This window comes from Pollicipes pollicipes, unplaced genomic scaffold (assembly GCF_011947565.3).
Source record: "Pollicipes pollicipes isolate AB1234 unplaced genomic scaffold, Ppol_2.1 Scaffold_2555;HRSCAF=2994_pilon_pilon_pilon, whole genome shotgun sequence".
NCBI lineage: Eukaryota > Metazoa > Arthropoda > Thecostraca > Pollicipedomorpha > Pollicipedidae > Pollicipes > Pollicipes pollicipes.
Window position 1 is genome coordinate 24,013,126 of NW_023596136.1, and position 12,229 is coordinate 24,025,354.

The following is a 12,229-nucleotide window of genomic DNA, read 5'->3' on the forward strand; positions in this document are numbered from 1 at the left end:
AAAGGGAAAGCGTGAATGGATGCACCATTCATGCCTTTGGGTTTGTTGAGGTGGTCGCTCCCAAATAGCGCATGCTGCGAGAATAATGACGCAAAAGCGGCCCTGCAAGCGATCTGTTGCGGTTCCAATGATCGGAATGAGCTAAATGTTTTATACGAGTTTGTGTTATGGATTCCTATGGCTACATTGCTTCGTTGGCGCTTTTCTTACTGCTCCACTACCCGAGCTTGACCGCTCATTGACTAGAATCATTGAACAGCAGCTTGCTGTGGATATGCCCCTGATCATGAGACATTTCAGTAGCCAAATGTAAATCAGTGTTAGATAGGGTTCTCTTCTCACCAGGCTAGCAGAGCGTTAAGATCATTTGCATGGTGGCTATAGCAATATAAAGGAAAACGGGCCTGGGCGCTCCGAAAGCACTGCTGGTCTCTCTATACAGCTTTGACCAATGTGGTTGGCAGTATAACGCATAAGAAGTCACGAACGGGACAGCTGCTACCCTCCTGTACGATACGACATCTTGGAAAATCATAGTCCTTTCAAGCAAAAACTTGCGTGCGAAACTTGTCGCAACAGTAATGCGAAATCATTCAGAGAATTCGGGTGCCAATAATTTCACAACATGCTATGCAATCAAACATGGGTGCCTTTGCTTTTATTTATTTTCGATATCAATATGCCCGCTCAACACAGTGTCTCTACACACAGTGCTTCATGACCACTTTCAATAAGTGCAGGTGTTATCAGAATGTGTCTTTTTGTTTATAGCCGGTGTTGGAGACGAGTATATACTGCAAGTATGAGCGTTTTTTAACATCTTGCGTATTCCATTTTCTAGCGTTAAGCATCATGCAACGTCGACCCCTGCCTATGTACACACAGCACGAAAGTGCTCCCAGTAATTGAATGTTCAGCATGAGGCTGCCATGCCGACCACAGTCCCGTCATCCGCCGCCCTCAAAGCTGGCAAGACGGTCCCACCTCCTCGGAGGCAGGCACCCGGCGTGCCGCTCCCTCGTGCCCTGCGACAAACTCGGCGCGTCGGAGAGGGCGGGGGCTGGGAGAGAGCGCTAGGCTCGGCAGAGGAGGTGCTGCTAGAGGAGCGGGCTATTTTTGCCCGCGCCGCCGGCCGCGTTGCGACCGCGGACGATACAGGATCGCCGAAGAGGGCCCGGCCGGAGTGCCCGCTGTCGGCCGGAAGAGTCGGGACAGTGTAGGCCAACGCGACGGCCGGCCAGACCAAAGCTAACACCAGCTGTGTGGAGCGGGTCCAGCCACCGCACGGGCTGAGGTTCAGCGGCTTCCCGCCATTGCTCAGTGCAACAAGTGCGTTCGGTTCCACAGCTGGCCACTTGTGTTCGCGCCGCCTGCGGGGCTCTGTGCCGCCAGCTGTGTGGATCGGGTCCAGCCGCCTGGTGAGCTGAGGTTCAGCGGCCATCCGACCCTGCTCAGCGCCGCAGGTACGTTTGGCTCCACGGCTGGTCACGTGTGTCGGCGCCGCCTGGGCCAGAGCGCCGTGCGCGATGACGCCGAGCAGCGACAGATCGCGCGCCGCTGGAGCTCCGTCTCTCGGGGTCATAGTTGTAGCAGCCCTGCTTCCGATCGCACAGATTCGGGAGTGCTAGCAAGATTTCGCGACTTAACTTCAGTAGGCTTTTTCGTATCAAAAATGCTGCACGTGGTTTTGTGTGCTTGGCGAACACTGCGTTGCTACTGTCGGGGCTTGTCCAACACATAGGCGAGACATCATGGGGTGGGAGTTGGAGGATGTATTCGCAATGCTTTCTCGGGATTCCAAATCTCATGCTTTGAGATCACTGTGGGCTGTGACACTTATCAGCATTAGTTGCCTATCGATGTCACTTATGCATGCAAACATATTTTGGGTGTTTTCGCAGAAGCGCCTGTTCTAAACCTGAGCCCAAGTCACGCCGCCTCAATCCACCCCGCTAAACCGCCCCGCCCACCCCGCGCCCTGATAGGGCGCATACCATGCGGTGCTATTCCAGGACGCAGTGTTTCCCAGCCCAAAGGCCACACGCCAAAAGAAGACGCTATTTCAAAATGTCGGAGAAGTTCCGAAAAACAGAAAAATTATCGTGTGCCAGAGTACAAAGCAATGGCATTGGGACTAAAACAGCTCCAGATCAAATCAGCAGATTTATTCACTATGCCCGCTACGCGCACTAGGTCAAAACTCTCAATACATATATGTGTCCTTCTACAAACATACAACATACGTTGTGCAGGTGAAAGCGACGCCCGTGCTATAGGAGCAGGAAGGAGATTTGTGTCTGTCTTGATACAATGAAAGGGCTTGGTAGCTGGGTGGCCGGGCGCGGTTTTCCAAGCAGCACCCAAAATAAGCTGCGGCGAAGATACCGGCCAAAGTCTGTCAAAAACTGTTTTTTTATCATCTTCCAGTCCATCTTCGAGAACCATGGACCCGCATCTGCAAACAGTGGAAATTTGGAAATTTCCCAAAGTCATCTATCCATCCTGATTTAACATCCACGGTTTTTTCCTCCCCTCCCATTTGTTGACTGTCGTGGTTTATCTTGGAGCGAACCGAAGCACCAGCTCACCGGAGAGTTACGGCGTGAGCAGCGGCGATGGAGCGCCTTACGATTTACCGGGCCGTTGTGGTGCGGAAGTCGGATCCGTGCGAGCGTCAGTGTTCTCATCACGCCCAGGATCCCGGGCGCCAGTGTTCTCATCATGCCCGGGATCCTAATACAACTTCTTCGTTACTTCGGAACGAGAATGTGTCTGAACAGCAAGCGTTTGCTTGAGAGATCACGCGGAGCACGTATCCCGCAGGAAGGGGTGGAAGGTCGGCTGCTGTTTTGAAATGGATGAGTTTCTAGTCCTATCTCGTAATCGAGATGTGAGGCGTGAATGGCACAATGTTGCCATGGTCTTCTGTCATCTTCAAAAGGCTGTGTATGATTATAACTGGCTTATCAGTCCCAGTACATTTTATTGACGTCATGGTAGCTGGTATAGATCGTAAATCAGGCCAAGATGGCGATGCAAACTGATCTCTTGTAATTTAGCTGGCTACCGAACTTCATCTGTGGTTTGTGCATGCCGCATTTGGCGACTTCCTCTTGCTATGCGTTATAGTTCCTTCAAAGCTCATGATAGGTGGGCATTAGCCTCACGGTATCAATAATCCCAACCAAGTAATTTCACACAGTGAAGTGCTGAAGGTGGTTGTTGGGTTTGTCGCCTGTTCACAATTTTCATGATTACTGGGGTGCAGGTGCTGATGGACCACATGCTGATGATTGATCCATTGACCATGATTGATTGACCATGATGATTGGTCACACGGCGTGAAATAGACTAACAAGGGCGGCCTACCTCCGGTCATGACGAGCTCTGCGCGTCTGGAGACCGTGTGTTCATGTTCGGCCGCCTGGTATCCGCGAGTGGTGTGCGGCTGAATGACTCAATCCTATGTCCGCTGCATCCGGGAAATGCGTCGGTGTGCTGGTCCGAATGGATGACCTGCAGCGTCATATGAGACCAGCCCGCCCTCAATGGGGTCAGATGTGTCTTGTGAAGTCTCAGCCGCGTGGAATGAAGCCATGTGATGCATTAAGAAAACAAATATTTTGTAGTGACATTTCGCGATGAGCCGTTACATATTTAATGTTCTGCCAGGGTCATCAAATGCTCCAGTGACCTCGTATGCTTGGGGCAATTTTTAGCAACGCACGAAATGGGGTAAACGATACTCTGGTAACGAAATGGCATGTTGTTGCGAACACTAGTGTGAACTGTGGACTGTATTTCTACTAGCGTATTTTTGCACCGTAAGCGACCCGCAGCATTCGCTAACGCCTGTCAAAAATAGCGCTACCTTTTCCACGGCAACCATTCCATTCCTGCCATTTTCGCAACATCTCTCTCCAAACACTGTCACAACTATCCGGCCACGTCTGCCCCGGCTTGGCCGGATTCCTTGGTCCTTGGCAGTGCCCGCGGACCGTTTAGGCCATGACCTCCGGCCCGCTGGCGCCGTCGGACCCTGTGGCCGGGTGTCGACCCCCATTGTGTTGCCAGCTACTTGGAATCCACGCTACAAAACCTTGGCAGCCACCGTCGGTGGCCTGGGCGAGTTATGCGAGTGCCTGCCTGTAACGGGGATTTTACCATCGGGCGTCAAAAGCGATCAACGGAGTGACAAGAAATTAAACATACTGGATTTTGGCTCCCCAGACGATAATGCTGCCACCGGTAATTTGCACATTTTCGAAATGAAGACAATATATGCTTGCAAGCGATATGCATGAATTTCGTGAGACACATATACAAAATTACCGTCATGTCGATTTATTTGAAATCTAAGCACCACTGTGGTCTACAAGCTGCTTCGGAGAAAAAAATCCCATCTCCAGAAACCTGGTGGATTTGGCGCTTTTTGGCGCTGTAAATCGGCATCCACCAAAGCTGGGAATCCCTTATGCGGCGAAATGGCGCTGTTAAGTTAATTTAAAGTATCCTGAAAGCTTTGGCACCTAGCTTTGTCGCTGTACGCGGCAACGTTGCTCAACGTGTTTTGACAAAAGGCTGATCACTCTTCTAATGTGATTTGTTCCAGCACAATCATTTTCAGATGTTCCAGCGACCCTACGGTATCGTTTCTCAGATGTTTGGCAGATAGGCAAACCAGCAAAGAGAAGATATCGAGTTTTCCATGATCGGAGCAGGCGCACAGCCTGAAAGTCTTCCAAAGAGGATCCGATGCCTTCAACGGCCCTGTCTCATAAGGTTGAGTTCCCTGCGACCTCCCTTATTCTAGCATCTCTATTTCTAAATGGTTCCTGCAACCACCGCTTTTCCGCTGCTACCCATACTTGTGTCGATTCTGGAGGGGCCTTCAAATGATTTTTGTGCTCTAAACCTGAGGAAGCACAATGGCGTAACCAGTGAGGGGTGGGTTGGGGGCGGGGTGGGGGCAACCCATACCTTTCCTCTTCCCCTCTTGGGGGTTGCGAGGCCCCTCCGCCAAATTTTGGCAATTTAAGACATCCAAAGGGCTTTTGAAATAAAGAAACGGTTCCGAGTCATCAAAATAGGATACTGAGGCAAAATATCCCGGATAGACAGATTATGGCCCAATCTCTATTAGATATTTATTCCATTGGATGTCGTCTTAATACTTCTGGACCTTAGTAGAGAGTTGATTGGATTTCAAGACTCCCGGAGAAAGACGCTTGCCAAAAAAACAAACAAAGCGAAGAAGCGATAAGGAGTCCCCTGACTGGAGGACCCCTTGTGACCTGAATTTAGCCCCCTCCTGGGCCAAACCCCGGCTATGTCACTGAAGAGGCGCGAATACCCTCTGGACGTGTAAGGGCCCTCATCCAAGATCAGGCCTTTGCGGAGGCCCTTTTTTAGGCACCAAATTTCTCAAACGGAGCCTGTTTGGACTTAAGCGCGGGTTCTTTTAGAGAGGAAAAAAATTCAGGATAACCTCGGAAATTCCCCCCACTTTATGCTTAAAGCTGGGGGGCTGAAGCCCTCTTGAATAGGCAACTACACCCCTGCCCTTAAGCTAATATCATAGCGGTAAATGTGTTACATGGGCTGTTGAAACCGTGCTGCACCCATACTTTTGTGGAAAAACAACTCTTAATACAACAATCGAAAATCATAGATAAGTCAACAGTATTAGCCTTATTCCTCGGAGACAAAAAAAAACAGGACAATGAAAAATCTAGTTGGGCTGATTCTCGACAACATGTCATTATAGAAACAATTGCAGAAGACAGTAGTATTATGTCTCTTTTCTCTTGTTTTTTTCCGAGAAATAAGGCTAATGCTACTGTCTTACCTATGTGAATAATGTTCCTCGCTAATGCACTGAACAAGTTGCAATCTAAAATCAACAAACTGCTACGGCAATCAGAATGTCCAGAATGAGTAAATATGAAAGAAAATCTGAGTCTAGAATGCCCGAAGATAGTATATTTTGAGAGAACATCTGAGCCTAGAATGTCCAAAAATGAGGTATGGAAGCAGCATTCGCAGTTTTTTCCCTTGCAATGCTAACCTCAGGTCTCCTGAATGCGCTGAAAGTGTGCAGTGAACAGGATGGCGCCTTAGACTACATAACGGCATCGTAGAGCGCATGTAGAAAATCGCCGCAATGGCGCTCATATTGGACTTAGCACGTTTCTGCGAATGCAAAACACTCTTTTCTGACACATTATGACGATCGAAAGACTGATCTGCACCATATTAACATGCTCTCAGTATCCTCTTTTTAATGCTGAAGCTTCATGGGTGTCCGTGTGCTGTTTTAAGGTGCACTTATTTACTCCAACAACATACCTTCGGATGTTTTCCACATACGGAACCAAAAGTAGCTCTCTGAATGCGCTCCCAGTGGACAAGCGGCATAACATAGCATAAACGCGTCTGGGCTGCCTCAATGGCGTCGTATGAGGACGAGAAGACGCGCTGTGGTGGCGCCCAGACCGGACGTATATCTTTTATGAAATGGGAAATATCAATATCTGGCCTGTTCTCACCACAAAGTGAACGTAACTGCCCTGGACTGATATGCTGTCAAGCTCCTCTTTCACTTATTGAAAGATTCGTGGTTCGTTAGCATCGGAACCTAAAACTAAAGATGCGTGGTAAGAGCAAGTGAGAGTTGCATGGTCCTCATGGATCTTTACGCAAAACTCGGAATTCGAAAATCGAAAATGTTACTCTACAAGACTATGAGAGCATTTGAATGCGTCCTAATAGTTAGATTATCTAGAATAGGGACAGCATAACTTTATATACTTTATGCATGCTTATGCCAACTAATTTTTTATCCGAAGCGAGAAACAAAATTTGTTTTTAATGTTAGCACAAAGGTATTCTGGACGCTTACGGCGCCAAAGTCCAAGGCGAACGCCAACCAATGTCTTTCTCATCTCATAAGCCAAACGAATGTGACAAAAGGTATGTGTTAAAGTGGTGCTGTTGAGTGTGGCACGTTAACGACGGTTGCTGTCATTCAAAACAGTTGCTCGTCGAGAAACAACACATATTTTTTACGATTCGATCCTCGTGCGGCGCCAAAACCGGCGCCAAATCAGGGTGGACCTTCGCCCGAGGTCATTTTCTCATACAGCGCCAAACAGTTCAGTTGAGCGCCAAAAATTCCACTTCCGGCGCCGATGCCATTCCCACGGGGGTCAGCGGCGTCGCAGCGTCGCGCCGCCGGGTTCCCGGCCGCTGGCCTGGGTCGCGGCGCCGCCTGGCGCCGGACCGGGCAGTTCGGTGTGAGGTCCCCGGCCGCTGGTCTGGGGCGTGGCGCCCCCTGGCGCCGGACTCGGCCGTTCAGTGTGAAGTCCTTGGCCGCTGGTCTGGGGCGTGGCGCCTCCTGGCGCCGGACTCGGCCGTTCGGTGGGAGCGGTGTGTGGCCCTGTACCCTGACTGGTGCTGGGTATATCCCCGCCTTCGGCACCGCGGGGAGTTGGATGGCATAACCTCCTTGGTAGTTCTACATCTGACGTGCTGTAGCATACGTTAAAGAAATACAACTCCCTGCATATGATTAACGCCATCTACTAGTCGCCGTCTTTAAGTAACTTTAAGAGTTACCCGACGCATGGGGCCAAACGGTGAAAAACTATGCTTTTGACGTATCTGCGTTGCTCCAAACATATGCACAGAATCAGGCTGACACAACTAAGAACTTGAGGTCATTTTATTTCAGGGGATAATTTGAAGTCACATGAGGTCACTCCACAGCCTTCCATAAACATGACCAGGGATGGCCATCCTTGTGTAATATGGACATGCTTTGACAGGTTTTTACCTTCACCCTTGCACCATCAGCGGCTTTGCTGGGGCACTCTGGTTCATGATATGACGAGTTCGACAACTGATGAGACGCCAGTTTCGAAACTTGGCCTTATGCAACCTTAACCTCAAACGATATGACAAAGTTCACGAAAATTTATGGCATACCTGCAGGAACCATTTCAATCATCACGCCCCCCCCCCCCCCGCAAAAATGTTTGGTATCGCAGAACCCGGACTGCGTTGCGGTGTACTAATTATCCTCAGAATTGCGCAGAACTGTGTAAACGAAGCAACCGTTTAAACAGTCACAGGTCAGTGAATTTTAATGATTCAACGTTGAAACAAGTGGCCGACTTATAGAAGCGGGATTAAAGTCAAGGTATTTCGGGTGTCACGACTATGCGCATAACAGTTCAGGGCATACCTCCAAAAATCCTTTCTGGGGCTGCATTCCACCTCCGTGCCGCTGTAGTGCTATTTTGATACAGGTCGGCAATGTGTGGTCCAGGGCCCGGGCTACAATTACACGTTACATGTTTAACGCCGGTGTCGGTGAGGTCCTCCAAAGAAAGCCGTCAGGTTCACGACTATGTGTGCCGCCGCCTCCGGCAGGATGTCTCACTGCGTGGCGATGCTGGCGCTGTCTCTGGTACTTCTGGAGGTCAGCTGCGGTTCGTGCGTCGCAGAGAAGCCTCTGGTTTTTGTCGTTCTAGACGGGTATGTATTTACTTGTACAGCGCAAAGCACAATTCCAGGTTTCAAAGAAGTGTGATGCTTGGGTCGCTTGGAGCTAGGCAAAAATGTTATTTTAATGTGCCATTGCCAGCATGAAAGTGGCAATGCTGGCAATGACAAAACGCCATTGTCGACGGTAACGTAGCGAGTTTTGCAAGCTCGGTTGTTCGCACGACATTCCAAAAACAAAACGTAGATGCATCAGAAATGAAAAGCAATCTTTCGACTTGTCCTGTCCCAGTGTTACATATTAAAACGGCTGGCGGCGTCAGTGCAGCTCACTGTCGGTGGCTGGATGTGGCCAGGTTCCGGTGGGACTACCAGGAGCTCCTGCCGGCCGGCCGCGAGGGCAGCTTCCACATGCTGGAGACGAGCGGCGTGCGCGCCGAGTACGTGTTCCCCGTCTTCCCATCCGTCTCCTACGCCAGCTGGACGTCGATCGCGACCGGTGAGAGGCAGCGCCCACTATATCTGCAGTGGCCGGTGAGAGGCAGCGTCCGCTGCACCTGCACTGACTGGTGAGAGGCAGCGCCCACTATATCTGCAGCAACCGGTGAGAGGCAGCGTCCACTGCACCTGCACTGACTGGTGAGAGGCAGCGTCCACTGCACCTGCAGTGACCGGTGAGAGGCAGCGTCCGCTGCACCTGCACTGAGCGGTGAGAGGCAGCGTCCACTGCACCTGCACTGGGTGGTGAGAGGCAGCGTCCACTGCACCTGCAGTGACCGGTGAGAGGCAGCGTCCACTGCACCTGCACTGTGTGGTGAGAGGCAGCGTCCGCTGCACCTGCGGTGACCGATGACAGGCAGTATTCACTGCACCTGCAGTGATCGGCGAGAGGCAGCGTTCACTGCACCTGCACTGACCGGTGAGGGGCAGCGTCCACTGCACCTGCTGCGATCGGCGAGAGGTAGCGTCCCCTGAATCTGGAGTTTTGCAGCACAGGAACATGTTGGGTGGAAGCTAGAGCTTAGATGCATTTGGGCGCAGGTTTGCAGTGTGAAAAACGCCACGATCCATCGTTAGCAGAATTTGATCGTGTCGGATAAGCACGCTGTGACAGATTAGGATTTGCCATAGCCCCTTCTTGTCCGAACCCAACTGAGGCCGCCTGGCCGGAGATGTCGAGCGGCCACCGGTGGGTCATGACGACACCGGGCTAGGGACAGTACAGGCCGGACACTGGGCTTGGGACTATACAGGCCGGACACTGGGCTTGGGACTATACAGGTCGGACACCGGGCTAGGGATCGTACCGGCCGGACACCGGGCTTGGGCTTGTACTGGCCAGACACCGGGCTGGGGACCGTACCGTCCAGACACCAGGATAGGGGCTGTCCCTGTCATACGCCGGGCTAGGGACTGTGCCTGCTAAACACCGGTCTAGGGATTATACCGACCAGACACCGGGCTTGGGACCGTACCGGCCAAACACCAGGCTGGGGATCGTACCTGTCAGACACCGGGCTGGGACTGTACCCAACATGCACCGGGCTTAAGACCGTACTGGCCAGACACCGGGCTAGGGACTATCCCTACCAGACACCGGACGGTGGACCACATCGGCCAGACACCGGGGTAAGGGCTGTCCCTGCCAGACACCGGGGTAAGGGCTGTCCCTGCCAGACACCGGGGTAAGGGCTGTCCCTGCCAGACACCGGGCGGTGGACCACACCGGCCAGACACCGGGGTAAGGGCTGTCCCTGCCAGACACCGGGCGGTGGACCACACCGGCCAGACACCGGGGTAAGGGCTGTCCCTGCCAGACACCGGGCGGTGGACCACACCGGCCAGACACCGGGGTAAGGGCTGTCCCTGCCAGACACCGGGCGGTGGACCACACCGGCCAGACACCGGGGTAAGGGCTGTCCCTGCCAGACACCGGGCGGTGGACCGTACTGGCCGACACCGGACTAGGGGCCAGACACCGGGCGGTGGACCACACCGGCCAGACACCGGGCTGGGGACTGTCCCTGCCAGACACCGACCGGCTTGGCGCCGTCTGTCGCAGTGAACGGTAGTTGAGTGCTGCGAAGGGCCACGGCCAACGTGCGGCCAGTGTTGGTGCGGCTAACGGCCACGTCATCAATGAGCGTCTTACAACGAGGGTGGAAGCCATAGGTACATCTGCAGGTGCCATTTGCGATATCTGCGTTAACCGTTAACGGCGTGAAGTAAGGTAGAAACTATGGATACACCACAGCGCATAAAGCAAAGTATTCAGTCGGCGAAAGCCAGTTGACCGTACGCATATGGACTATGAACGACTTGCAGCCAATTAAAAACATCCAGGACGTAGAGCACAAGTGGACAGTGAGCGATATGTACCCAAATAACATCTGTTTTATTCAGTTGGGTGCTCAGGATCACTACGGGTGGATTCGCGATCTTAGCTGAGTATGGGGAGGGGAGGGGTGGGGGGAGCGGCGTGTATTGCCATGACCGGGACTTTTTGGACAGGCCCACGCATCAATGATAAGGCATATCTTCGTTTAACGGTCTGCCTGCGCCGCCTATGCAATACCGTCTTTCGATGCATATCAGGCATGGAAGTGATCAATTTGCATTGCGCGTGTTTACTTTAGGGTATGGCGCACACAACCCCACATGAACACTCCGCTGCATTCCGCTGCAGTGTTGTTGGGGTTTTACGGCACACTCAGCTGCTGAAGCTATATGGCGTCGCCTGCCCCTCAAACTGGCAGGAAGGGTGGGCGCCGCGGGGAATCGAACCCCGTACCTCTGGCTTCTCAGACGCGCGAGGGTTAACGCAGACGCGTTAACCACTGCACTACCGGCATCCCACTCCGCTGCAGTCTGGTGCAGTCTGCTGCGCGGTGCAGTGCAGCGCACTGCAGAGTGCAACTGGGAACGAACGCACAGCTCTAGTGAGCTGGTAGGTAGTGAGCCTCGAGCGCTCACCATCGCGGTAAAGCAGTGCTCACGGCTCTGTGGATGTGAGCACATGAGAACGAAGGCATAGCCACCGCTGGAGGCCTTTAAGCCCCGATTTCTGACGTGCGAGGTAAAGTAGGCTCTAACCATTCTGGCTGTCGATGCTGGTCAACAGAAATCTGCTTCCAAGCAGTTTCGACATCAACAGCGTGCACCAATTAGGAGGAACTCGCGCCAAGCTTGTGATTCACTGAGGCGGTGCTTTTCTGAGCGCTGACGGCAGCACGCCCACAGCCAGCACCGCAACCAGTAATAAACACTGCTAAAGTCCAAGTGAGTGTGACCGCGTTTTCCCTGGACGCGCAATATTTGTGTGTGGTACGGCGACTGGCCTAACGTGTATGACAAGTCTCCTTTATCTTCAAATCACTCGTTGGTTAAATTCGCACCATGTGCTACATCCGTTATGGCGCTGGGGCACGTGTGTGGTAGCGCGTCATATGACAATCAAGCTGAGATGTACTGGTTCATCTTTTGTCACCGACTGCCCGCTGCCCATCTTGCACCCAGCAGCGGACATGGTACGCGCAAGGTTAGCAGCCGAATAACGATCAACCGATGATGTTATTCGGCGCAGCGGGCTCATTCCACGCAGCAGTTCGGATGAGGCCGAAGCTGGATTTCACAGCAGTGCGAAGGCGCTGTAGTGCCTTCGTCGACTGGTGTATTGACCTGATCTGCGTCATGATAGGTGGTGATGTCGGACACGAGTTCAGAC

The 12,229-nt window shown here is 52.4% G+C and overlaps 1 protein-coding gene across 2 annotated transcripts in view; it reads left to right on the plus strand.

The window, feature by feature from the left end:
• The first annotated feature begins 1,204 nt into the window (after nt 1–1,204).
• LOC119109195 (glycerophosphocholine cholinephosphodiesterase ENPP6) overlaps nt 1,205–12,229 on the plus strand; it is a 24,718-nt gene continuing 13,693 nt past the window's right edge. The window contains exons 1-3 of one of the 2 annotated variants that reach the window (XM_037232792.1): nt 1,205–1,463; nt 8,434–8,538; nt 8,862–9,004. In XM_037232792.1, coding sequence (XP_037088687.1) covers nt 8,435–8,538; nt 8,862–9,004 — 247 coding nt within the window. In that variant the 5' untranslated portion in view covers nt 1,205–1,463; nt 8,434. The remainder of the gene's footprint in view (nt 1,464–8,433; nt 8,539–8,861; nt 9,005–12,229) is intronic. The other variant, XM_037232783.1, reaches the window with a different exon arrangement.